Source organism: Oncorhynchus masou, chromosome 13, assembly GCF_036934945.1.
Source record: "Oncorhynchus masou masou isolate Uvic2021 chromosome 13, UVic_Omas_1.1, whole genome shotgun sequence".
Classification (NCBI taxonomy): Eukaryota; Metazoa; Chordata; class Actinopteri; order Salmoniformes; family Salmonidae; genus Oncorhynchus; species Oncorhynchus masou.
The window spans coordinates 36,389,201-36,416,019 of record NC_088224.1 but is presented as its reverse complement, the minus strand read 5'-3'; the positions used below and the strand labels follow the sequence as shown (position 1 = coordinate 36,416,019).

The window sequence follows — 26,819 nt, the reverse complement described above, 5'->3', positions numbered from 1 at the left end:
CTTCCGTTGACGTGAGCCCTGATTTTTAACAATAATAAGATTGATTATTTGCAAGTGATGAATCATGTTATTGCTTTAATATCATAAACATTGATTCAAATACACATTTGCTAACATTTTCCATTAAATTACTTTATTTTTATTAATTCATTGGCTAATTGAAATATTTTTACACTGATCAGACACTAACACAAATTCAGACACTCTTTGCTGGCCTGGTCTGCACTAATACCCTTTAAAGATCAGTTGACCATAACAAATGTATAGGGTCGGGCTATATGGCTATATGAAAGTACAACTCCTTTTGTGCTTTGGGTCCTTTATACCTTGTGTTAGACTATGTGATCATGCATTACCCTTGACATATTTGACAAAATGCACAATATCACTGCTATAACCTATGTGCATTAACATAACACAAGGATTTGTTGTTTCAAAATCAAATTAAAATAAAAAGGATTAACATGTTGATTGGCTACTACTGTTTGATTATTTGAACTTTTAACAGTATTGTGGGTTTCCAAAAAATATTGCAGTGGAATCAGAAACCAAGATGACATCCAAGTCTTTTTATGCTGCCAGAAAGTATGTGATCTGCAGTTTGACAGTATTGTGCTATGTTCAGTCCAATAGGAATACAAGGTTTAAGTTACTCCAGCTACCAAACTTTAGCATTCAATGCCAAACATATTCCAAGCAAAATGCAAAGCTAAATCATCGAAATTCTACTGCTCTCAAAAACACCTCTGCCACGTCACAAAGTGCGGTGTTGTTGACAATATGTGCCACCTCACTTAATCAACAACACCCTAAGTACTTGTCTTTCTAGGAAGGAACCATCCATTGGAGCAAACGAGGGAGTGGGTGGAAAAGCAAACAGCAGACGCACAGGTCAAAAGTCTAAACTACTGTGGGAGAGCAAAAAAAACACAAGCAGTATCCATGTTAACCACAGAACACTGGCCAGAGTCTCAGACTGATGATGTAAGCACACACGGTTTCACAGTGGGGCTCGTCATGTTTCTGTTGCTGTGACCCCGCGTCTCAAGTCCATCATGTAGCTAAGTCCATTTGGCTCCATATCAAGGTCATAAGGTATCTATGGATTTATTTTGGCCAATACAGTCCACATTCTTACTCTTAAGCTTTCGACCACCAAGAGCCAATGGGTGACTGAGGCCTTAAGTTGACTGTAACCGAATACAATACAACCTCATCCTCAGCAATCAGACTCCTCCATAACCTCCATGACCACGGTCCGCGATCCAGTGAGGATGAGGTTGCTGACCGTCTTGTAGTCCAGAGACAGGACGTCCAGACCATTGACAGAGACCACAAACTGGCGCACCTGGAAAAAGGACTTGTCAAATACTGTACGTAATGAAGAGAATTTATGAGAGCTGCACATAGCAGAGGAAGACTTATTATTGTCTACCAGTATAACAAATATATTGATTTGACAAAGCTATCAACCTGTAAGCCCTGGAGATGCTCTTTGCACTAAATGTCCCACAATGACATGGTACTCACTTTCACTCCTACTGCTGCTGCAGGGCCACTGGGGTCCACTGCCTGGATATGACATGGTCTACTCCCCCTGACCACGAAGCCCCAGCCCACCGCATCACCCACAATCTGGAGATAGATTGATCACATGACTTACAAAGGAATAGAATCGTGAAAAACGGTTATGGATATCATTGATATTTGGTTGTGTTTCATTGTTTTTGCATGAATAAGAGGGAACACTGTGGTAACGTACTGTAAACGTCCTCTTTATGTATGAACCTCTTGGTCTCCGAAGCTCCTCTGGACTTACATGTCTCTTTAGCACTGTCAATGGAACAAAGATGCTGTTAGCAGATTCTCAGTGTCATCACGAACAGTGGTGTTTAAATTGAATCTGTACAGCAGAGAGGACATGATACAGCTTTAGGTGAAGACCAGCGAGATTCTAACCTGATTTGGGGTTTGACAGCACAGGTGAGGTAGGGGTAAGCATGGAACCTCTGTTACAATACCCGCTGTTGCCACTACTAAAACTGTTATCTTGCCCCCTGGACACCATCTTTCTTTCCTTAGATGGAGTGACTGAGAGAAAGAGAAGAAGAACATACAGAGATGTCGCACAGACAGCATAGACATGTTTTATGATTGAGAGTGATTGACAAAGTGTACTGAGAGGAAAAAGCACGAATAACAAAAGGAGGCCACCATGTTATTCCTTCTGAAATGTCACTCACACAGTCACACACTCCAGTTTCAGAACTGTTAGCTGTGCTGTAGTTCACAGTAGAACACCTCAAACACACACCACATACCCCACTGCCTCCCATTTCATATCTGAGTGTTATGAAAGAACAAAGTGTCTGCTGTTAATCAAATATAGCCACATAATGTGTTGTATGAACACTCCCTGAGTTGATTGATATCACAGTAACACTTCCTGAAAAGCTTATATTTATACCAGCCTATGGTGGAAGCTATGGTTACTGTACTTAGTTACATAACAATCACCAGCATACTATTATGATGACATATAGAATAAAGGTCAAATTCACCCCCAGTCAAACTCAATGTAATAATCCTTTCATCTGTGCTGGGTATCTCTTCTAATTTGTAGTTGCATATAATTGGACTAATCTATCATTTTTCATCAATAAAATGGTTCTCAGTCTCACAAAAAAAAGGAATAAACATGATCATTTAAAAATACTTAAGAGCACAAGTAGGAGTAAAAAGAGATCCTCAGCCACTTGCGATACCATTGTATTCGTAGCACTCATATAGGTGAACTCAACACCAATGCTTATGACTTAACAAGAGACACAATATTACATTAGCCATAGCAAATAAACCCAAACAAGTTCAGTAAACCTACAATCTCCACCTTTCACGTATTTGCCTCGCGCAATAAAAGTTGCCCTTACCAGCTGTCCGAGGTCCCATCTTACAATTCACTTCAAAGGTTTGCCAGCCAAAGTGCCAAGTAACTTGGGAAGGTTGCTGTCCACAATCTCTGATGATGTAGTCAGCTGTGGTGCTCCGGTATAAATGTTAAATGTTAACCCCCAGAGAGAGTAAACAGGCTAGGCTGGCCGGGAGAGAGTGGGAGGGGTTGAGGGATGACTTGTTGCCAGGCTATCCCAGGTTAGGCGATAAGAGCTGAGAAAGGCATCTTGGGATCACTAATGCTCTAATGGAGGTAGGGAAAGAAACAGTGGAGTTTTCCACTGGTCACTGTGGTCAGGCAAGGTGGAGTGGAAGGACAGGACATTCTCTATTACACACACACACACAAACTGTAACAATTTTCGTTGGTGGAAGGAGAGGAGGACCAAAGTGCAGCATGGTACTTATCCATACTACCTTTTAATCAAGAATGAACACACAAACAAACCAAAAACCGGTTCTGACAGGTGCAACAAACACTAACCAGAAAATAACTAACCCCAAATCATAGTGGGAAAACAGGCTACCTAAGTATGGTTCTCAATCAGAGACAACGATCGACAGCTGCCTCTGATTGGGAACCATACCAGGCCAAACACAGAAATACAAAACCTAGAACAAAAACATAGAATGCCCACCCCAACTCACACCCTGACCGAACTAAAACAGAGACATAAAAAAGGAACTAAGGTCAGGACGTGACACAAACACACATACACACACACATTCTCTGTCATGGTACATGGATGAGAGACATGGTCAGTGGGAAGGTTCAACAACATCCATATCAACAATGACTACATCCACAATGACATATCGACAAACAAACTGATGATAATGGCCTAAAGATAATGGCCTTCTGTGAGATAAATCAAGAACATTCCTAGCTGTTGACAGCGTGAGGTATTTGCCTCTACAAATATAATATTCAATGTATTTACCCAATTACAGTTGAAGTCAGAAGTTTACATACACTTAGGTTGGAGTCATTAAAACTTGTTTTTCAATCACTCCACAAATATCTTGTTAACGAACTATAGTGTTGGTAAGTTGGTTAGGACATCTACTTTGTGCATGACACAAGTAATTTTTACAACAATTGTTTACAGACAGATTATTTCACTTATAATTTACAGTATCACAATTCCAGTGGGTCAGATGTTTACATACACTATGTTGACTGTACCTCTAAACAGGTTGGAAAATTTCAGAAAATTATGTCATGGCTTTAGAAGCTTCTGATAGGCTAACTGACATTATTTGAGTCAATTGGAGGTGTACCTGTGGATGTATTTCAAGGCCTACCTTCAAACTCAGTGCCTCTTTGCTTGACATTATAGGAAAATCAAAAGAAATCAGCCAGGACCTCAGAAAAAATATTGTAGACCTCCACAAGTCTGGTTCATCCTTGGGAGCAATTTTCAAATGCCTGAAGGTACCACATTCATCTGTACAAACAATAGTACGCAAGTATAAACACCATGGGACCATGCAGCCGTCATACCGCTCAGGAAGGAGATTCGCTCTGTCTCCTAGAAATGAACGTACTTTGGTGCTAAAAGTGCAAATCAATCCCAGAACAACAGCAAAGGAACTTGTGAAGATGCTGGAGGAAACAGGTACAAAAGTATCTATATCCACAGTAAAACGAGTTCTATAATCGACATAACCTGAAAGGCCGCTCAGCAAGGAAGAAGCCACTGCTCCAAAACCACCATAAAAAAAGCCAGAATACAGTTTGCAACTGCACATGGGGACAAAGATCATACTTTTTGGAGCAATGTCCACTGGTCTGATGAAACAAAAATATAACTCTTTGGCCATAATGACCATCATTTTGTTTGGAGGAAAAAGGGGAGGCTTGCAAGCCGAAGAACACCATCCCAACTGTGAAGCACGGGGGTGGCAGCATCATGTTGTGGGGGTGCTTTGGTGCAGGAGAGACTGGTGCACTTCACAAAATAGATGGCATCATGTGAAAGGAAAATTATGTGGATATATTGAAGCAACATCTCAAGACATCAGTCAGGAAGTTAAAGCTTGGTCGCAAATGGGTCTTCCAAATGGACAATGACTCCAAGCATACTTCCAAAGTTGTGGCAAAATGGCTTAAGGACAGCAAAGTCAAGGTATTGGAGTGGCCATCACAAAGCCCTGACCTCAATCCTATAGAACATTTGTGGGCAGAACTGAAAAAGCATGTGCGAGCGAGGAGGCCTACCAATCTGACTCAGTTACAACAGCTCTGTCAGGAGGAATGGGCCAAAATGCAGCCAACTTATTGTGGGAAGCTTGTGGAAGGCTACTTGAAGCATTTGACCCAAGTTAATAAACAATTTCAAGGCAATGCTACCAAATACTAATTGAGTGTATGTAAACTTCTGACCCACTGGAAATGTGATGAAAGAAATAAATAAAATAAAGTGTATTGTATCATTTCAATGACAAACCAAGATGATCATCAAACCAAGATATTCATTGACCACACACCAACACTAATTGCATCATGATCAGTAGTATAACATGATGACCTCTATTCTGTGGCTCTTTGCCTGGTTGCCCAGCCAGAGAGCAATATCCAAAAGCAATATCTCTCTCCTCTCACATTGCTAAAATGTAGAGACATAATTCATAATGTATAGAGAGAGGTGAGTCGTGATCAATAGGCTTATAAATTCTGATATGGATGTCACACTGCCTGAGGTATTTAGAGAACATATAGCTCAATAACTTTACATAGGCCTTTTCTTACATGCAGATGTAGGATGATCACTCTTTTGTTGCTGAGAATCATCCAGGAAATGCAAACATTTTAACTTTAAAATGTCAAACTTGATTTGCCTTAAAGAAAAATGCACCAGCCCCTATAAGAAAATGTCCATCGTTATAATCCACATAATAATTCACATTTTCTGTTGCTGCAGGATTGTTTTCCTGCTGTAGCAAATTGGCTCAAATTAAGATCCTATGTCTGTAGGCTTAGAGCTCCATTCAATAAATCCCAAATGTAGCGCTAAGCTCTTTCCCTGTATGTCCCCAAATAAAACAACAGAATGTTCCTGGATGTTATACTACTATTAGTAACAGTTAGGCTCTGCACAAAGGTAGATGTCTCCGGATTTCCGAAAACGTAGTGTGTGTGTGTGTAACTGTGCACACACTCTGCTTAAGTGATAATGCCCTAGAAGACGGTGTTTGGAGGGTATATATATATATATCCTCCAAACACTGGCTTCGAGGGGATCATCACTTTTATTTTGATGAATTTATTCATACTATTTCATCCTTCCACGAGATATAGTCCTGACACAAGTCTTGGGTTGCTTCCCAAGCCGGTCGGTCGTTCATTCTATCGATTCAGTTGATTCTATCTTTCTGTTCTGTATCTATGGACGCGACACAGTTGTTAATTCTAAATGTTCCATTGCCATACTGGCTGGCAACGTTCTTATCCTTTGCTTACTAGCTAGCCAGCTACGGCTAATTTACAGTCACTTCAAACAGTATAGCTGGAAAGGCCGCAAACTAGCTGCACTTCGTTTGTTTGACCTTTTCTCAATTGACATTTCTTTGTATATAACCATAAAAATTATGCCAGCTGATTCATGACTGGCTGAGACCCAACTGTCTGAGAAACGCTGCCTGTCCGTCTGTCTCATCCTGACTCCCGGCACGTTCATTACTACGGGACACTAGAGATCGAATTTAAATATTGACACAATGTTGCAAATGTCAGAGAGATAGATAGCAAGGTTTATACAAATCTCTGCTGTTGAACACTAAATGTTAGTCTAAAAGAAGCGTGAGATAATGTCTAGATGCATTTTATAGTGGAGTTCAAGTTTATAAATTGCCTGGCTGGGCTGATGAGACAGTGGATTGCGCAGTCAGATGGAACAGAGTAAATTGGCATTTTAACGTTGTAGATTTAGACGGCGGTAACTTTTGGAATAGACACCGGCTGGAATATGCTTTGAACTAATCAGCATTCAGGATTAGAACCACCCGTTGTATATTAGTAAATACACTTGCTATGGCAGGTTTGACTGAATTCACACTGTACAGTACGTACCATACTGTATGTGTCCCAACTTCCTTCAAGACATGTCTCTGTCTGTCCCCAGGTCAAGATGACCATAAAAGCCTGCACTGAACAGTGACAAAAACATAGAAGATAAACTCAGTTTACAGAGCTGCAAGATGACCATACAGACAACATGACAGTATTACAACATCTGTACACCACATCTGTCATTGGCTTCATCAATAAGTGAATCGATGACGTTGCCCCCACAGTGACCGTACGTACATACCCCACCCAGAAATCATGGATTACAGGCAGCATCCGCACTGAGCTAAAGGCTAGAGCTGACGCTTTAAAAGAGCGGGACTCTAACCCGGAAGCTTATAAGAGATCCCTCTATGCCCTCCGATGAACCATCAAATAGGCAAAGCGTCAATACAGGACTAAGATCTAGTCGTACAACACCGGCTCTGATGCTCGTCGGATGTGGCAGGGCCTGCAAACCATTACAGACTACAAAGGGAAGCACAGCCGAGAGCTGCCCAGTGACACGAGCCGACCGGATGAGTTAAACTACTTCTATGCTCGCTTCGAGGCAAATAACACTGAAACACGCATGGGAGCACCAGCTGTACAGGAAGACTGTGTGATCACTCTCTCCGCAGCCGATGTGAGTAAGACCTTTAGACAGGTCAACATTCACAAGGCCGCAGGACCAGACGGATTATCAGGACGTATGCTGTGAGCATGCGCTGACCAACTAGCAAGTGTCTTCACTGACATTTTCAACCTTTCCCTGTACGAGTCTGGAATACCAACATGTTTTAAGCTGACCACCATAGTGCCTGTGCCCAAGAACACTAAGGTAACCTGCCTAAATGACTACCGACCTGTAGCACTCACTTCTGTAGCCATGAAGTGCTTTGAAAGGCTGGTAATGGCTCACATCAACACCATTATCCCAGAAACCCTAGACCCACTCCAATTTGCATACAGCCCCAACATATCCACAGATGATGCAGTCTCTTTTGTACTCCACACTGCCCTTTCCCACCTGGACAAAAGGAACATCTATATGAGAATGCTATTCATTGACTACAGCTCAGTGTTCAACACCATAGTGCCCTCAAAGCTCATCAATAAGCTAAGGTCCCTGGGACAAAACACCTCCCTCTGCAACTGGATCCTGGACTTCCTGACGGGCCGCCCCCCAGGTGGTAAGGTTAGGTAACAACACATCCGCCACGCTGTTCTTCATCACAGGGGCCCCTCAGGGGTGCGTGCTCAGCCCCTCCTGTACTCCCTGTTCACTCATGACTGCACGGCCAGGCACGACTGCAACACCATCATTAAATTTGCTGATGACACAACAGTGGTAGGCCTGATCACCGACAACAACGAGACAGCCTATAGGGAGGAGGTCAGAGACCTGGCCATGTGGTGCCAGGACAACAACCTCTCCCTCAACGTGATCAAGACAAAGGAGATGATTGTGGACTACAGGAAAAAGAGGACCGAGCACGCCCCCATTCTCATCGACGGGGCAGCAATGGAGCAGGTTGAGTTCCACATCACCAACAAACTAACATGGTCCATGCACACCATGACAATTGTGAAGCGGACACGACAAAACCTATTCCCCCTCAGGAGACTGAAAAGATGTGGCACGGGTCCTCAGATCCTCAAAACATTCTACAGCTGCATCATCGAGAGCATCCTGACTAGTTGCATCACTGCCTGGTATAGCAACTGCTCGGCCTCCAACCGCAAAGCACTACAGAGGGTAGTGCGAAAGGCCCAGTAGATCACTGGGGCCAAGCTTCCTGCCATCCAGGACCTTTACACCAGGCAGTGTCAGAGAAAGGCCCTGAAAGTTGCCAAAGACTCCAGCCACCCTAGTCATAGACTGTTCTCTCTGCTACCACACGGCAAGCGGTACCAGAGTGCCAAGTCTAGGTCCAAAAAGCTTCTTAACAGCTTCTACCCCCAAGCCATAAGACTCCTGAACATCTAATCAAATGGCTACCCAGACTATTCACATTGCCCCCCCCCCACCCCTCTCCACACCACTGCCACTCTCTGTTGTCATGCATAGTCACTTTAATTAACTCAACCTACATGTACATACTACCTCAACTAACCGGTGCCCCCGCACATTGACTCTGTACCGGCACCCCCCTGTATATAGTCTCGCTATTGTTATTTCACTGCTGCTCTTTAAGTACTTGTTACTTTTATCTCTTATTCTTATCTGTATTTTTTTAAACTGCACTGTCGGTTAGGGACTCGTAAGTAAGCATTTCACTGTAAGGTCTACACCTGTTGTATTCGGCGCATGTGACTAATACAATTTTTGATTTGATTTAATTTGACAACATGACTTACTGTTTATCAGCACGTGTCCTACATTGGAACCACAAATTCAGTGTAGATTTGTCCTTGCTTTGTATCATGTGTAACAGAGTCCATCCCTGCTATAAGCCTACATGATAGCAATGGCAGGCGCACAGTGTCATTTCACAGTAATTTATACAGTGGGGCTTGTTTCAACAGTCAACACGTGCCACTTCTGTTTGTCTTATACATGGTTAATCATTTGCCATTTAAGGTTAGTTGACAGACAGTTGAAGGAATTACACAATTGTCAGGAGACAATGGTTGGTCAGTTGACTGTGTGGTGTTTCAATCAGGTTTCAGTGTAGAGCTCGACAGTACCAGGGTTGGTGACCACTGTTATGATGCTTTTGTATTATAGATTACATTGCCATCGACTGGCAATAGACTGAGTAACAGTGATGCATTCAAAAAATGACTACCATTCTGTTGATCATAATCAGTGGAGGCTGGTTGGGGGAGCTACAGGAGGACGGGCTCATTGTAATGTCTGTAATGGGATAAATGGAACAGTATCAAACATATGAAACCACATGTTTGACTCTGTTCCATTTATGTCATTCCAGTCTTTACAATGAGCCTTTCCTCCCATAGCCATTCCACCAGCCTCCCCTGATCATAATAAAGTGCTAATAATGTGATCATAGTTTGTAATTCTCTGCTAGAAACCTTTCAGTTTGATACCACTCTTTGAAGTTCAATATATTCTTTAGGCTCTTTATTGGGTTGTAAGAAAAAACAATGTCCTCTACTTTCGCAGACAGTCTCCATCCAAGATCTTTATACTAGTTCGGTGGGAATTATCGAGGACATCTACATTTTATTTATTTTATTTCACCTTTATTTAACCAGGTAGACTAGTTGAGAACAAGTTCTCATTTACAACTGCGACCTGGCCAAGATAAAGCATAGCAGTGTGAACAGACAACAACACAGAGTTACACCTGGAGTAAACAATAAACAAGTCAATAACACAGTAGAAAAAAAGAAAAAAAAAGAGTCTATATACATTGTGTGCAAAAGGCATGAGGAGGTAGGCGAATAATTACAATTTTGCAGATTAACACTGGAGTGATAAATGATCAGATGGTCATGTGCAGGTAGAGATACTGGTGTGCAAAAGAGCAGAAAAGCAAATAAATAAATCAGTATGGAGATGAGGTAGGTAAATTGGGTGGGATATTTACCGATGGACTATGTACAGCTGCAGCGATCGGTTTGCTGCTCAGATAGCAGATGTTTAAAGTTGGTGAGGGACAACAATGGACAAGTTAACTGACAAGCAGTCATGATCCAGCCAGGTTTATATTTGTAGTTGTACAGTAACAGTGCTTTTTAACAAAGACTCCTATGACCGTAGTTTACTCAGAAGTAGATATGATGTTACCACTATTCACAACCAGTACCACTATTCACCAGCAGAGAGGGTACGTTTCAGAATGAGGGGTTCAAGGGTCCCAGCTCAGATGGTAGAACATATGTTTCTGTACATTTATATCAGTGTCGGATTTAGACTTGTGAAATTGGGGACGATGGATGAAAATTATTTGGAAAAATACCTATTTTTCATCTAGCGGCCGATACTACAGCACCACGGTTCAACTTTGTTTGAAGCGGCAATCTGCAATTCCTACATCCATTTTTTGGACTTGTTAATGAAGGATATGTTCCAATTGATTCATGAAGAATTTAACTTATAAATGCCTCATGAGTTTAGTTCAACTGTTTAGTTCAACTGCATCAGAACCCAAAATATAAGCTTGTTTAACTCCAATGTTTGTAAATAAAGTAAATGTTAACAGACACTGTATAGCCTCAAACCATAGTTAACATGATACTTTTGATATCATGGATGGTCAGTCCTTGCATCCATAGCTAAGCCTATACATTTGAGAGTGGTTACATTTCTCTAGCCCCATCTCTCAGCCTTTTAATGAAACTGCGGCAGGGTGTTTCGCTAGATGCTATTACAGTTTTTCTCAATTGCTAAAACACTAAAACCCATTGGCTGAACAAAGTTCTCAGTTGCCTGGACTCATTTAGCTAATTATGCAGTCTGTTGTCAATACCTTAAACCATTTCACATGGTAAAACACTATTTGCAGATCTCACTTAGACTTTTCAGCAAAACTCTAAACACATTCTCAAAACACTTTCTGCACTCTAATGCATCCATACTGGTAAACACAAGTGGCAACAATCAAATACAAATAGAGAACATATGTCATTGATTGAACACAACCACTCAACATTGATTTAACCTGTTTCAAATGATGCGACACAACCAATATAAGCCAGTTCAGAGAGCAAACAGGTTGTTGAAGGTGGGAAGGAGAAAGTCTGAGAATGGATACTGTAGTACTGTGCATTGTAGGCTGTATACTGTACAATGGATGAATTGTATGGCCCTGAACATTGTGCTTTCCATTTATTACAGTTTTTCTCAGTCGCTTTGGTGCATTTTTCACATCATCTCTAACATGTGCAAAATAATAAGTGCATTTCTCAGAACATTTTTTATAAACTGCAATATACAGTAGATATGTTTCTAAAGCTAGTCAGTCACTAAAAATCCTTAGTACATCTCTCAAAAGTAAATATTCATGCCAATGATCATGTCAGTGTCATCAGAATGATAAGTCATTGAGTCATTGTTCACGAACAAGGTCGTCAAAATGTTTAGGCATGTTGTCAATGTAACTGTGTACTTTGACAGTATTACCTGATGTAGGCTACAGTTTGGATGAAAGTTACTGTATTGAAAATGCACAAGGCTGCACTTCTATGGCATATATCAATTTCAACAGTACTATTTACATATTACTGTATGTGGGTTATTGATTGAAAGAGACTGGACAACCCAAGGGGCACAAAGGAAAAAATAAATAAATTAGAAAGAAACACAGGAAACCACCCCTAAGGCACAACTTTGCCCGCAGCACTGTTGTGCTGTCTCTACACATCCAGACGTTCCTGTCTGTCGGCCCACATATTCTCATCCACATCACACCGGATATTTTGTCTTCCAATGCAAGGTGGAAAGAATCTTTTGGAATGCCTTATCCATCATATGCAGGCGTCTACTGTGATGTCCTCACATGCTGCATCCATTGCAGCCAGCAGGGTCATCAATGTGTGTGGCTGACGATCGTACACCTTCCACCTCCATGCTGAAAAGAACTCCTCAATTGGGTTAAGGAATGGTAAATAAGGTTGGAGGAATTCTATGATCATCCTCGGGTGGGCCACAAACCATTGCCTTATGATGTTTGATCGATGGAAACTCACATTATCACAAATGACCACACACTTTGGCAAATCCTCTCTATGCAGCACCCTGTCGATTGTTGAGATGCTAACCATATGGATGTTTTCAAAGACATCGTTGTCTTCTATAATGGTCCTTTGTAATTTCCCTGAGTCTCATGACATAGTTAGCTCGGACCATGGTGCAAATAGCCTCCTACTGTTGAGGTATGAAAAGGCGTCCTCTGCCACCGGTTTGAGGTAATCTTGCAGTCCTATGTGGGGAAAAATGCAGTGATGCATCGCACACTTTCACATAGACAAAAACTATGCGAACACACATTTTACTGTAAAACATACAGGTGGGTGCATGTAAGGTGCAGTACGTATCTGCATAGAGTATATTTCTGTATGCTGTGAAATACAAGTGGACTACTGTAATATGAAGCATTGTAGGAAGTATACAGTATACTGCTTTTATACAGTAACAGTGCACTGTACATTGGTGGACATACCTGTTCTCTCTTCAAGATGTTTTAACTATTGAGAACACGGTTGATCTCCCAATATTCGGCTGCACCCTTCCACACGCCTCAACATGGTCTACAATAGTGGCCCTTATGTCATCAGATATGCGCCTATGTCCTCTTCTGCCTCTGTTTTACTCCTCTTGGCTGTTGACCCTGTTCGTTTCCTGGTCCATCCATTATTGGAAAATTGCAACTCTGTGTTGTGGTCTGTCTATATATGCTTGCCAATAGATTCTTCATGAGATGCACATTTGAGCAATTCAGACAACTGTTTTTTTAATTTTATTAGGCAAGTCAGTTAAGAACAAATTCTTATTTTCAATGACGGCCTTGCAACCTTCCGGTTACTAGTCCAACGCTCTAACCACTAGTCTACCCTGCCGCCCCGGTTGATTGTTGGTTGAACTAACACTTTACATTCCTTCATGAGTGAGGGTCAATTTTACCTGCACGATTCATCAATTCATGTGTTTGTACAAAAGGTCTAATAGAAATGTGCTTGACAGTTTATGACAAATAGGTCAACAATTTTGCACAATTTTGCATGTAATGGCTTATGCAAGGAACTAATGCCTAGATGTTTTGAGGGGTAAGACTATTCAACAGAGAACCATCTACTATATTTTGATCAACATGACATGAGCAATTGATAATGTGGAAAAAAGCTGACACTTGTACATTATCAATTGCAATTTGTTCAAAGGAATAAGAAATTGCTTTAATGGTGTGCAGAAGTGACTAGATGATTTGGAATTTGTACAAGTAGTATCAAGAATTGCACTTTTGATCTAAGAAATGCACCAAAGCGACTGAGAAAACTGTAACAGTACTGACTGCTCAATAGATTTTGACTGGTTGCAGGTTCATATCAACAAAGAACAAGAATTACAGTATCACAGAGACAAAGGACAAGTTTGTGAGATTCATGGTACAGTACTGTAAAAATAGGGGTACAAGGAGGAGGAAGAACAAAATACAAAATTGCAAAGAGCAAAGCAGAGTAGTAATTTCTGATCAATTTTGAGCTACTATGATAGATCATGTTTTCGTTCATCAAAAGACAATGACGGAAAAAATATGTATATTTTTTTAATTAAAAATGTACTTCTCCCTGAGGATTGTATGTTTTGAACAATGTGTTTTCTATTTTTTGGTGTATTGTTTACTGATTGCTTGAGAGTGTATATCATTTAGATCACTTTGTTTATGATTTGAGAGCAGTGTTTGATTTTGAACACAGGTAAAAACTGTTTTGAGGCGAATGTTTGATTTTGCAAGAGGAGTCAGAGGTTATGTAAATAGTGCTTGAAGATGAGGTAGTGTGTTTAATGTTTTCAGGAAATGGAGCAAGGTTTCAGAAATTGTGTTTTAGCAATTGAGAAAAACTGTAAAAATGATTCTCTCCCCCAAATATCTTCGCATGTCAGTTCATTCAATCATTTGATTGGATGGGAAATATGTCAAATGCTACTGCAAGAGATCTAATTGGCTATCTGTTCATTCTTCCCTGGAGAATGTAAAAAATCCAAAAGACAAGTTAACTTTCAAAACAGCAATGGTGTGAAGTTGGACCAGAAACTTGCAAAATGTCCCACCGATACGTTTAATAACTATAGAAAAATGGACAGATGAAGACACATGGGTGCTGAATGCAGTAGAACAGAAGGGAACATTCACGACATATGTATCAGATTGTGTCTGCTTATTGCATTGCTGCAAACGCTTCATCAGCTGTTTATATTCACAGTTTAAACCAGTTAGGTTTCAAACTCTTTGGCTAAACAAACTAACTGGGATTTCAGGAATGTGTCAATTATAAAGCGATGGACCGTTTTTAAATACTGAATGGGAACATAGAGGAGGACAGAAAAATGCCACCCTCACCTATAGGGTGTACTGTTGAGACAACTGTAGACCATTGAAAAACAGTGTTTTCATCCAGATTTTGTATTTAGTATCTGGACATTATTATATTTATTCAGTACAGATTAATCTAAAATTATGTTTTTGTCTCATATTTTTTTTCTTAAATTCAAATAGAGGAATGGTCCTCCACTTCCTCCAATGACTTTGAAGTTCCCAACAACTGATACACCTTCAGATATTTAGTATTCCCCAAATGTTTTGCTAGTCATCGATCACGTTTTCAAGATATGTAACTGTCAAAGGACAGAAATCATCCCCGTTTGAGTTTTGCACTAATTCCATGTCTTTTGAAGCTGCTGATGTTTAAGATTTGCAGAGCATAGAGACATACTGCCTCAAACCTGCAAGCCTTTCAAGCAGCAAACTGTCAACTCTCACAATGCTCAGACTTGTGAATACTGGCTTGGCCTTAAAAATACTAGAAAGAAATGATATCCCCTGAACCAGCCTCTCAGCGTGCGGGACAAGTTCAAATATGTTTATTTTAGTTACATTGTATTGTTTGCACATGTTCAGTGGTCCTACGTCAGTGGGCTGTGTGGGTGACATTGAAGTCAACTCTCCACTACACACTATGAGCAATAAACAACATGAATAACATAAAACAATAAAATGTTGCATCTGTCCGTAGGCTGTGGGATATGAGTATTATGAGGAATAATTATATTGGTGTTCTGGATTTTGCATCACTGTTTATTTGGACGAATCATGCATGAGTGCACCTACACCTGTCTGGCATCTTTAGAATTTTCAAAATGGAGGCATTCATTTGGGCAATAGACTTGACTGACATTTTAAGAGGTGAGGGTGTGTTGACTTGTCTGCTACCAGATAGGATCCACCATGGTTCCGCCAGTTGTACGAGGTGAAACATCTCAGCCTTTCCCACCCCAGACCCAAATCAAGACGCTGGCGGGAAAGCCAGCAGTCAAGCCAGATTTGGTTATGGGTTGCTAAGATTACATGTAAACATTACATGAAATACGTATTCCAAGAAAAGGGTAACATACACAAATGTACCATGCTGTATTAAAAGGGACAGTTCTCTTCGAAATCATAATGTTTTCAGACCTCAAAAGTAGTCTGTCATTAGGATTCCATGGTTGCGTAGATCCAGCTACATGCCCCAGATGGATAAGCACCAAATAAAATCCTATCTTCTCCATTCACTTTAATTGAGGCATATAGACCTAGATGAACTGTCCCTTCAACCTTAATCTTTATGTTGTTACAGGTGACTTGAGTGTGTGTGTGTGTGTGTGTGTGTAGTGGGGCAAATATTTGCAAACTTTGTCCAAAGTACTGTAGTGTGCTCTTTCACTTTGCTCTCAACGAATGTCAGCATAAGCTTATTTGAGTATAGAGAGAATTGTTTTAATGAATCTGGTCCCCAGGTGACATGGAAGTTGAAACCCTATGCGATCCAACTTCCTGTAGGATCAGGGAGGTAAGCATAGCCCCAGGTAGCAGAGGTTCACTGCCCAATCAAATTGCTCAGTGGCCATGCCAGGTAATCCACTCCAAAGGCCGAATTGCCGAATGAGACAGGACAAGCTTTGAGTCTTAATGCTGTGTCATTCAACAGCTACCCATAACTACCTAAGCCTCCTACGACTGAACAAAACACCATTGTTTGATAAATATTTCATAACATCGGAGTACATTTTAGGAAGTGGATGCCCTCAAGCAAAGTTTGTCCTGATTAGTTTCAAAATAGTAAAGCAGTGACAGAGAGCCTCCCTCCTGTAAAGGGCTTGACTACCAGAAAAAAAATAGATTTCTGAGAATTGGTACCATTGGTGCCTTTATAATGCTGTGGAATAGAGCCCCTGCTAAATGAGTGGAATATGACATTGTGTACTGTACTGTATATCAGCATGCACTGAAGGATGCCCCTGTGGGCTGTTTGAACCCTCTATACTTCTAGCCTTGAGAGTAGCATTGAGTAACTGTTCCCTTTGCATTGTGACATCCCCTTTGACTCAATAAACAGAACAGAATGATTGGTAAATGAGACAGAATGGGGTGTATTTGTTGTAGTAAATTAAATTGAGGACTCTTACCTCAAATATGCATTGCCCCATTCAGTATCAAAATACTTTCATCTTTGCTTTTGGGCTTGATGAATTAAGAGCATAATCACACAGGAAATGACAAATGGCAAAAGGAGTGCTTTCCATGCATTTCCAAAACATATTTCAATAAAGTGTCAATTTCAAGTCAAACCCATAGCACCACAAGTAGAGGTCAACAAGGGTACACATGCCATATCTGACATACATTACAGGCCTATGGTAAACATGGAATCACTCTGTGCACTCACCCTCCCATGCAAGGGTGTAGATATTGGGAAAGACGAACAGTAGACTGGGGGTCCTCCCCCAGAATCTTTGTTTACATTTTAAAATGCATTTCCTGCAATTCTACACAGTTTTCCCTGTGGCTGACATACATTTTTGCAATTTTAAAGTAACTGTCCAGTGAAAATCTAACTTTTAAAAGTTAATATTATGTTAAGGCATACCCAAATAATGTTGTTGACTCATCCTATACTCATATTTGTGGCTACGGCATGAATTGGAGAGAAAAAAAAAACACTTAAAAAAAAAAACACCTCAAAATGCTTGGTATTTAAAAAAATGCTGAGGATGATAAACTGGCCAATCAGCGTTTAACTCGCATGAATATTTTTAATGACCGGTATGCGCCCACACAATTCCAACACAGAAAAGCTGCTTTTTAACATACTTAATTACAATATTTTGGAAGGAAAACTATTTAACTTATATTGTAATTAATTATAGGTCATATTTCATAGAAATCTGCTAACACTTACTTTAAAGGTTGACTTTGAGACAAAACTAAAAAATAATAGCTTTAAACTGTACAACTGATCAATGCACAATCATACCAGGTAGTGAATGAAAGACTAAATAAAAATAATGATTAGATATTTAGCTACAGAAGTGCCATTTCTTACTGATCTCTACAGCCCCCCCCCCCAAAAAAAAAATAATATATATATGTGAAATGACATCAACACACTAGAGGAGTTGCTGGTTAGCTACAAGTGGCTAACTTAGCTAACGAACGAGCTATGCTGGTCGCAGCGCAGAATGGCACAATGATGAACCACCAAAGAAACACCCCATTTCTGAGAATGTTTTTCTTGCCAAAAGTCGACCATTAAAGCCAATTCATATTTTTTAAAGAAATTATTTCGGGACATTCTGAATATTGGGGGGTGTGGAAATTTCGCTATGGTCCCAAGGCCAAAAGTTATTGTTGTGGTCTTTTCTAAAATTATTTTCACAGCTGTTATTTCAACATAAACTGTAGTTGAGAAAGTGTTATAAAAACCCACCCCTTCTCTCTCTGAGCGTCTCTCACTCTCCCTCGGTCATTGCGCGGGTCGTGCGTAGGAGTGAACCCACAGTTTAGTGCTGACTGTGGTTAACAGATCATCTGCCAGCAGCACCATTGTACCAGAGCGCAGCTGTCACCATTACTTAATCCGCATTGGTTTGCAGCAAAAAACAAATTGAGCAAGACAACTGAACAGCGCTGAACCCCAGCGCCCTGTCCATCGATTCAGAACGGTCAGGGTGGACTTTGCCCACCATTTCTTTTGACACTTTTGAAGAATGCACTAAGAGGATACGCTATTTGGAACATGTTACTGGTAAAATTGGTACGGTAAGATTGTTTCATAATTGTTATATTATGAAATGTAGTCATGATATTCTTGGATTTCTTTTGGGCAACCTGACAAAATGCTAAATGCGTCCTTGCAACAGGCGTCCAGATCTTGCAAGCGAGCTATAATAAAACGTATGTAATGATTAATCCTGTGCATAATGCATTAACTACGAAAAATAAACAACAGATGAATAGCCAAATTGTCGGTAGGCTACATACAGTCTGTAAATAGTGGCACACGCACTTGTTTACCCGGGCAAGTAAACATGCTAAATTGGCTAGTGATTAATATTTTGTATAGTCATGTAAGGCTCCGTTATGTTCGGCAACACATTATTTTACATTTTCTTAATTGAAGATTTTATTTGAGAGTAAATGTTTCAACTGAAACTCAATAGGACTGACTATGTGTCAGATGTATCGTTTTAAGTGCAGCAGTTCAGATGAACTTGAATCAATAGCGATGCAATCAATGAGTGACAGGAATCGTCTGCTCAGACTGATAACTTAAATGAATGCGATTCATTATATAAACTATTCTCTTCGCTGACACAAATATCAGTATCTGCTAAGATTTTTGTTTTGGACAATTTCACATAGACCTGAGCATACAAAAATACACAGGGTGGTCTAATCAGGGATCAAATTACAAAGATTGTGAACATAAAGGGCTTGTTTGGACTATTTTAAACCATTGTCAATAACTTTCAAAAAGACAATAAACAGGGGGATCGTTTTCAAATAGCGATATTTGTGTATGAAATATTTTGCCAATCAAGTTATACATAAATTCAGCTTGTCTATCCTCCAATTGAAAAACAAACCTCTCTTCAAACTTCAAACCGTGGGCTGCTTATGGAATAACAAAAGGCAACCACTAGTTGTGATGATTTTAAAGGAGAACTTCAAAATTAACAATATTATGTTCCTCTCTTCAATGACACTCTGGTTTGTTTGATCATATTTCAAGCTCAACACACACTAGTAATAACAGAATATTTGTCAATGTGATGGTGCTATCATCAGACCTGAGTCAAAAATAGGCTATAGGTCAAATGCTTTCAACTACCCTATTTAAGGGCACTTGATTTTTTGGGACTATTCTATTGGTTCAATTGTACAGTGTAGGCTAAATCATGCTCAGCTTGAGTATTTGAATGTATTTGACATCAACCAGTGTACACATATCTAAGTTGTCACAGTACCTACCTATAACTGGTATTTTTGTACCAGTAAAAAAGGATTTGGAGATTTGTTTGAAGTCATCAGGTGGATTACCTAATGTTCTAGGCTTGACTCCTTGATTCTGATGTTGCGTGAACAGCTTCAGGGTGACGTCTATCTCTTATTCTCAGGCAGTTGTTCTCTTCGCACTCCTTGCGGGATCCAGTGTTAGCGTGGCATATGTCTTTCAAGCAAGTGGACCTGGAGAAGATGCGGGATCTCCGCCCCAAACCAAAAGTGAGACGTGGATCGATGTGTTGACATTTGGCCTTTCCTGCTCTGACACAGTTGACTAATAATGGTTTTATTACAGTATAATAAAATAGAGAGTAATGGAACTGTTTTGTCCGTTCAAGGATGGAAACTGTTCATTGGCATCACCACTGTACCTTTTCTTCCATATTGCACCTTTTTTCTGGAACTGTAGGCTAATAGACTTACAGTTGTAACCCAATATTTAAGATTGACGTAACATTTCCTGCTGCCTGGTTGCCTTTAGCCGTGGTCATTTGTGTCATCATGATGCCATAGCCTATTATGTGTAGCACACACAAATTGTGTTTACCAGGCTACGTCTTCAGTACGCTGAAGTCTTTGCTAGCGAGTATGGTGTCCATATTAAGGACGTTGTGTCAATCACTTGTTGGTGTGTCGGTGTGTCTCGTTAGCGCTGATGCTAATTGTGTTCTATTGTCCCAGCTCTCTCAGACTCCCTGTGGGTTAGCTCCGCAGGATCATGCAAGGGCAGATGTTTTGAATTGGAGGAAGCTTTACCGCCAGGTTGCAGATGTGACAACTTGTGCAAAACCTACTACAGCTGCTGCTCAGATTTCGACGAGCACTGTTTAAAAACAGGTTTGTATACCCGCAATACAGAGTGCCTGGATTCAGCCCTTAGCCGTGATACGTATATTGGCAAACCCCTGAGGTGCCTTATTGCTAATATAAACTGGTTACCAATGTAATTAGAGCAGTATAAATAAATATTTTGCCATACCTGTGGTATACGGTCTGATTAACCACAGCTTTCAGCCAATCAGCATTCAGGGCTCGAACCACCCAGTTATATTCCCCAGTATGCACAGAGTATAACCATCCACTACTGTTAAAAATAATGTACACCAAATTAAACAATGGCTGATATGGAATTTGCTATCTGATTTTGTGTGTGTGCATGAGTCATGACTATGGTTTTGTAGTAGCTAGTTGTTGATGCTGAATACAGACTCTTATGTCTCTTCCCTGGTGCAGCGGGGAGCTTTGAGTGCAGTGAAGATCGCTGTGGGGAGACGAGAAACGATGACCACGCTTGCCACTGCTCAGAAGACTGTCTGGCGAGAGGAGACTGCTGCACCAACTACAAAGCCCTCTGCAAAGGTACACACTCGAACTAGGGATGTATGAAAGGCTTTTGAAGAAAGTTAATTTTGTTCAGTTCATTCCGTATTGGAACCAAATGAGAAGGCAGTTGGTTAGAAGGAAAAGTAGAATGTGGGATTTGGGTTCTTGTTGTGCATTTTCCCTTTGGACTGCAGAAGTGCATTAGTTTCACTGTTGTTTACACTACAATGAACCTATAGAAAGTTGTGAGTCTCTTATATACATAGTAACTTTCACATTCTACATCAGGGGTATTCAACTCTTACACTTGTGGTCCAGAGTCTGCTGGTTTTCTGTTTATTCCTAATAATTAATTGCACCCACCTGGAGTCCCAGGTCTAAATCAGTCCCTGATTAAATGGCAGCAGTGAAAAATACGCAGTGAAACTGTCTTCGAGGTCCCGAGTTGAGTTTGAGGGTTCTACATTGCATGCATGTTTTCTATTCTTCTCACACTCTGACAAGCTTTGATCATCCAAATACTTTCAAAATGAAGAAGTGAAACTTTGCAACAAGCAGTGTCAGGGAAAATCTTCTTCTGAATCAAATTACAATGCACCGGCAACAGACTTTTGCAGACTTGCGCTAGACTTTAACTTTTCAAATTCTCCTATTTGCAGGAGACACTAAATGGGTGGACGATGAGTGTGAGGAGATCACAGGCCCTGAATGTCCTGCCGGGTAAGTTTGAATCAAAAACTCAATAAACGTTAATGATATTATCCTCAGAAACAGTGACAGTGGCTTTATGGTCTGGGGGAAAGGGGCAGCAGCACAGCAGTCGCCTCCAACTTGGACTGGAACCAGTAGCCCGGTGGGCACCTTTTGACCTAACACTACAGGGCCATATGGTTCCCATATCATTTGTGTAAACTAAACAAGTGACATCCCATCAACAGTTAATTTTCCATGACAGCTTTTGAGTATTTGGTCCTTATTCCCAGGTTTATCCGCCCTCCTCTGATCATGCTGTCGGTGGATGGGTTCCGGGACTCCTACATGAAGAAGGGCAAAGCGGTGATCCCCAACATGGAGAAACTGAGTAAGTCACTCCCACTCTGACACTAGATAGGCCATAGTGTAGCTATACTGTTGTTGAAGGCAGACAAAGTCAGGAACCCAAGCGACTTAGTTACATATCAAATGTATTTTATAAATGTCTTGTTTACATCAGCAGTTGTCACAGAGTGCCTTACAGATACCCAGCCTAAAACCCCCAAAGAGCAAACAATGCAGAGGTAGAAGCACAGTGGCTCGGAAAAACTCCCTAGAAGGCATACGGTTCTCTAGGAATAAAACAACGTTCTCCTCTCCTCTACTCTACACTACTATTAGATTTTAGACTGGAATGGATGAGTTGAAGTTTGGTGCTTTCACTTTAGAGTTCATGCAGTGTGATGAATGATTCTAGGCTACTGATAATATATTGATTATTTGCTCATTTCTTTCCATATAGGAACATGTGGCACTCATGCCCCCTACATGCGACCAGTGTACCCTTCCAAAACGTTCCCCAATTTGTATACTCTTGCCACGGTATGGTTACTTATTCCGATGCATGTCCATATGAATATACCACTGTTTTATTGAAACTTGAAATAAAATATGTTTTCAATTAGATGGATCCCAAATCATATACATTGTAACAACATGTTACATGATGCATTATAATAACATTGTAACAACTTTTATACAGATCTTCGTCAATTATGTTTCGCTGGTATATCTATGAGTTGTGATGTTTTCAAGGGACTATATCCCGAGTCTCATGGAATAGTGGGCAACTCCATGCATGACCCTGTGTTTGACGCCAACTTCAGCCTGAGGGGGAGAGAGAAACTGAACCACCGCTGGTGGGGTGGCCAACCTGTAAGTGCACAGACACTGTCCATTTCTTCACACTTACACCATTTTTAAACTTAGGGAAATACACTAAAGGTTTGCAGAATCACAATGACATTTCTAATGTAAGATAGTAACTTGGAGCAACATCAAGTGGTTAGGAATGGATAAGAAAATAAATGAATGTTTTTTTCTGGTTGCATACTGTATGCCTCATGTTTTATATCTGTGCTTGGAACAATACCTGTTTCCATGCATCTGTAGATCTGGATCACTGCAGAGAAGCAAGGGGTGAAGGCAGGAACCTTCTTCTGGCCGTGGTGAGTTAACTTGGTCTCTATTTTGACCGTCAACGACGGTGGCCTGTTAGAGCAAAATGACACAACAAATAATTGATCAGTTGATTAAAAAACCAAGACCATTCGTTATTTATAAAACATTAATACTGAGTGGTGAAACTTAATATAAAGATGATAATAAGGGTCAATATAAATGCAAATAAGTTGTGATTTTACTGAAATAGTGCAAATCATTTGCACATCTATTAACTAATAATGACGATGGGGCTGGTCCTTCCTGCGGCACATCCATACAAACAATGCCCCCCCCACGCAAATCAGACACATTGGCCATTGAGCTTCCAAAGCATGGTAGCCTAGAGCCCAGCTTGTTTTGCTAGCGAGCTTCACTAATTAGCATAAACACATGTTAGACTGCCAGGCAAACACTTTGGTTGATATTTCTTTTAGCAAAATAATGTACCCTCATAACATGTAGTTATTCTAGAACTAAGTCATGAGATACATGCAAGTATACTTGACTGACATGTCTGTCGTTGCAGGGTGATTCCACTGGAGAGGAGAATCCTGACCATCCTGCGTTGGCTTAGTCTTCCTGACGATGAGAGGTTAGATATTCGTCCCCATTGCTCATTAAATATGAACATCAATCTGCACCAACCTCACTTCCACCAATTTCCCCAAAAGACTCAGAGATGGACTAAGCTACTCAGCCTTATAAGAGTATTAATAGATAGGAGAATCAAGCTGCTGTACTGTACTGAATAGGTCAGAGGTTGAGCTGTGTGTCTGTGTGATATTTCTAGGCCCTATGTATACGCTGTCCACTCAGAGCAGCCCGACACATTCGGACACAGACTGGGACCCTTCAGCAACGAGGTGAGCTCCTTTGATTGGGCCAGACATAACCTCGTCCCCAGTCCCGAATTGGTTCGACAGAGAGAGAGCCGGCTGGTGGATGAGATTAGGCCAGAGATAGTTGATGGTTGCTATGGGGCGGGGTGGGTGTTGTGGGGGAGGGGTTCACGTAAGAGCAACTCATCTTAAGGGGATAAAGAGCTAAATCATGTTGCGGTCTCTAACTTTGGTGATATTTACGCATTTTTACACATTAATACTGTAAATACAGGTCAAATATCGTCATGAACCACAAATGACAAATTCCAGAGATTGTTGTTGAGGTATGGCTTACTGTAGTAACCTTTGTGTGTTATAGTTGGACAACCCCCTGAGGGAGATTGATAATGTCATTGGTCAGCTGATGAACGGCCTGAAGCAGATGAACCTACACCGCTGTGTTAACATCATTGTCGTTGGAGACCATGGTATGGAACAACGGGCCACAAGGAGCCTATGTCTACTCTGGTTAACTGACCGAATAACACAAAAACAGATTTCCCTGATGTCTTGATAACAGTGTGAAAAAATACATATTTACCTTGTTGTAATCTTGTTATTTGATGTCTGCAACCAGAAAAACATTTTGGAACCATTAAATGAAGTTATTGTGAAGTCTCATGTCGACTTTTGTTCCATGGGAAATGTTTACTAACCTTGGCTTATGCGTAAGGCCGTCATTGTAAATAAGAATTTGTTCTTAACTGACTTACCTAGTTAAATACAATTCAAATTCATTTTAATTAAATAAATTACATAAAAATAACTTGTCTCTTTCTGCCCCTAGGAATGGAGGAGGCCCACTGTGAAAGGACTGAGTTCCTCAGTAACTATCCTGTGAACGTGGATGAGATCAATCTGATCCCTGGATCTCTTGGGAGAATCCGGGCCCGGGATCCCAAGTCAACCACCTGTGAGTTACACAGTACTGTAAGAGAATGGACATAGCTGGATAGATGTGTGAACTAGAATGTGTTCACGCACCTTTCTTTCTTTCTAGAACATATTTTCCTACATAGCTGTTTTACTTTTTTATGTTTACAATTTTTCAGACGACCCAAAAGTAGTTGTGGCAAATCTTACAGTAAGTACACATGAAACATTTACGAAACAAAACAATTCTTATGTTTTTGTTAGTTATTTTGCTGGCTGTGTAGAACTTACTGTAAGTCATCTACATAAGCAATCACGGAGTCCATGTAATGACCTTGTTTTACAGTGTAAAATGCCAACCCAGCACTTTAAGCCTTACTTGAAACAACACCTCCCAAAACGGCTTCACTACGCCAACAACCGCAGAATTGAGGATGTCCACTTACTCATGGAGAGAAAGTGGCACATTGCCAAGTATTGTATTTTTCTACACTACTAGTACTATCAAGTCAACTAAACTCAGCAAAAAAAGAAACATCCTCTCACTGTCAACTGCATTTATTTTCAGCAAACTTAACATGTGTAAATATTTGTATGAACATAACAAGTTTCCACAACTGAGACTAACTGAATAAGTTCCACAGACATGTGACTAACAGAAATTGAATAATGTGTCCCTGAACAAAGGGGGGGTCAAAATCAAAAGTAACAGTCAGTATCTGGTGTGGCCACCAGCTGCAACAAGTACTGCAGTGCATCTCCTCCTCGTGGACTGCACCAGATTTGCCAGTTCTTGCTGTGAGATGTTACCCCACTCTTCCACCAAGGCACCTGCAAGTTCCCGGACATGTCTGGGGGGAATGGCCCTAGCCCTCACCCTCTGATCTAACAGGTCCCAGACGCGCTCAATGGGATTGAGATCCGGGCTCTTCGCTGGCCATGGCAGAACACTGACATTCCTGTCTTACAGGAAATCACGCACAGAATGAGCAGTATGACTGGTGGCATTGTCATGCTGGAGGGTCATGTCAAGGTGAGCCTGAAGGAAGGGTACCACATGAAGGAGGAGGATGTCTTCCCTTTAGCGCACAGTGTTGAGATTCCCTGCAATGACAACAAGCTCAGTCCGGTGATGCTGTGACACACCGCCCCAGACCATGACGGACCCTCCACCTCCAAATCGATCCCGCTCCAGAGTACAGGCCTCGGTGTAACGCTCATTCATTTGACGATAAACGCGAATCCGACCATCACCCCTGGTGAGACAAAACCGCGACTAGTTAGTAAAGAGCACTTTTTTGCCAGTCCTGTCTGGTCCAGCGATGGTGGGTTTGTGCCCATAGGCGAAGTTGTTGCCGGTGATATCTGGTGAGGACCTGCCTTACAACAGGCCTACAAGCCCTCAGTCCAGCCTCTCTCAGCCTATTGCGGACAGTCTGAGCACTGATGGAGGGATTGTGCATTCCTGGGGTAACTCGGGCAGTTGCAGTTGTTGTTACCATCCTGTACCTGTCTCGCAAGTGTGATGTTCAG

The 26,819-nt window shown here is 41.0% G+C and overlaps 2 protein-coding genes across 4 annotated transcripts in view; one reads left to right on the top strand and one right to left on the bottom strand.

Annotated features, from left to right (window-relative positions):
* Positions 1 to 106: 106 nt before the first annotated feature.
* On the bottom strand, positions 107 to 9,476 carry LOC135552189 (DEP domain-containing mTOR-interacting protein-like). Of its 3 annotated transcripts, none has more exons than XM_064983655.1 (5): positions 9,362 to 9,476; positions 1,960 to 2,091; positions 1,763 to 1,833; positions 1,531 to 1,635; positions 107 to 1,348 (listed from the first exon to the last, which is right to left on the bottom strand). In XM_064983655.1, exons 2-5 carry the CDS (start codon positions 2,066 to 2,068, stop codon positions 1,220 to 1,222), a joined length of 414 nt encoding a protein of 137 aa, XP_064839727.1. In that variant the 5' UTR covers positions 2,069 to 2,091; positions 9,362 to 9,476; the 3' UTR covers positions 107 to 1,219. The 3 variants fall into 3 exon arrangements, with proteins under 3 accessions (XP_064839727.1, XP_064839728.1, XP_064839726.1); XM_064983656.1 differs by lacking the exon at positions 9,362 to 9,476 and adding an exon at positions 2,906 to 3,112; XM_064983654.1 differs by lacking the exon at positions 9,362 to 9,476 and adding an exon at positions 2,931 to 3,096.
* Positions 9,477 to 18,471: 8,995 nt separating this feature from the next.
* enpp2l (ectonucleotide pyrophosphatase/phosphodiesterase 2-like) overlaps positions 18,472 to 26,819 on the top strand; it is a 29,224-nt gene continuing 20,876 nt past the window's right edge. Inside the window, exons 1-15 of the mRNA XM_064983653.1 lie at positions 18,472 to 18,763; positions 20,127 to 20,232; positions 20,695 to 20,850; positions 21,247 to 21,372; positions 21,996 to 22,056; positions 22,320 to 22,417; positions 22,832 to 22,911; positions 23,125 to 23,244; positions 23,482 to 23,537; positions 24,059 to 24,124; positions 24,323 to 24,395; positions 24,733 to 24,841; positions 25,201 to 25,326; positions 25,466 to 25,497; positions 25,633 to 25,760. Of these exons, the coding sequence (XP_064839725.1) occupies positions 18,746 to 18,763; positions 20,127 to 20,232; positions 20,695 to 20,850; positions 21,247 to 21,372; positions 21,996 to 22,056; positions 22,320 to 22,417; positions 22,832 to 22,911; positions 23,125 to 23,244; positions 23,482 to 23,537; positions 24,059 to 24,124; positions 24,323 to 24,395; positions 24,733 to 24,841; positions 25,201 to 25,326; positions 25,466 to 25,497; positions 25,633 to 25,760 (1,355 nt within the window). The 5' untranslated portion in view covers positions 18,472 to 18,745. The remainder of the gene's footprint in view (positions 18,764 to 20,126; positions 20,233 to 20,694; positions 20,851 to 21,246; positions 21,373 to 21,995; positions 22,057 to 22,319; positions 22,418 to 22,831; positions 22,912 to 23,124; positions 23,245 to 23,481; positions 23,538 to 24,058; positions 24,125 to 24,322; positions 24,396 to 24,732; positions 24,842 to 25,200; positions 25,327 to 25,465; positions 25,498 to 25,632; positions 25,761 to 26,819) is intronic.

Coding starts and splice junctions, on each gene's coding strand:
- LOC135552189 (XM_064983654.1), bottom strand. Junction 1,834..1,959: donor GCTGTCAAACCCCAAATCAG/GTTAGAATCTCG, acceptor TTCCATTGACAG/TGCTAAAGAGACATGTAAGT. Junction 1,349..1,530: donor CAGCAGCAGTAGGAGTGAAA/GTGAGTACCATG, acceptor TCCTTTTTCCAG/GTGCGCCAGTTTGTGGTCTC.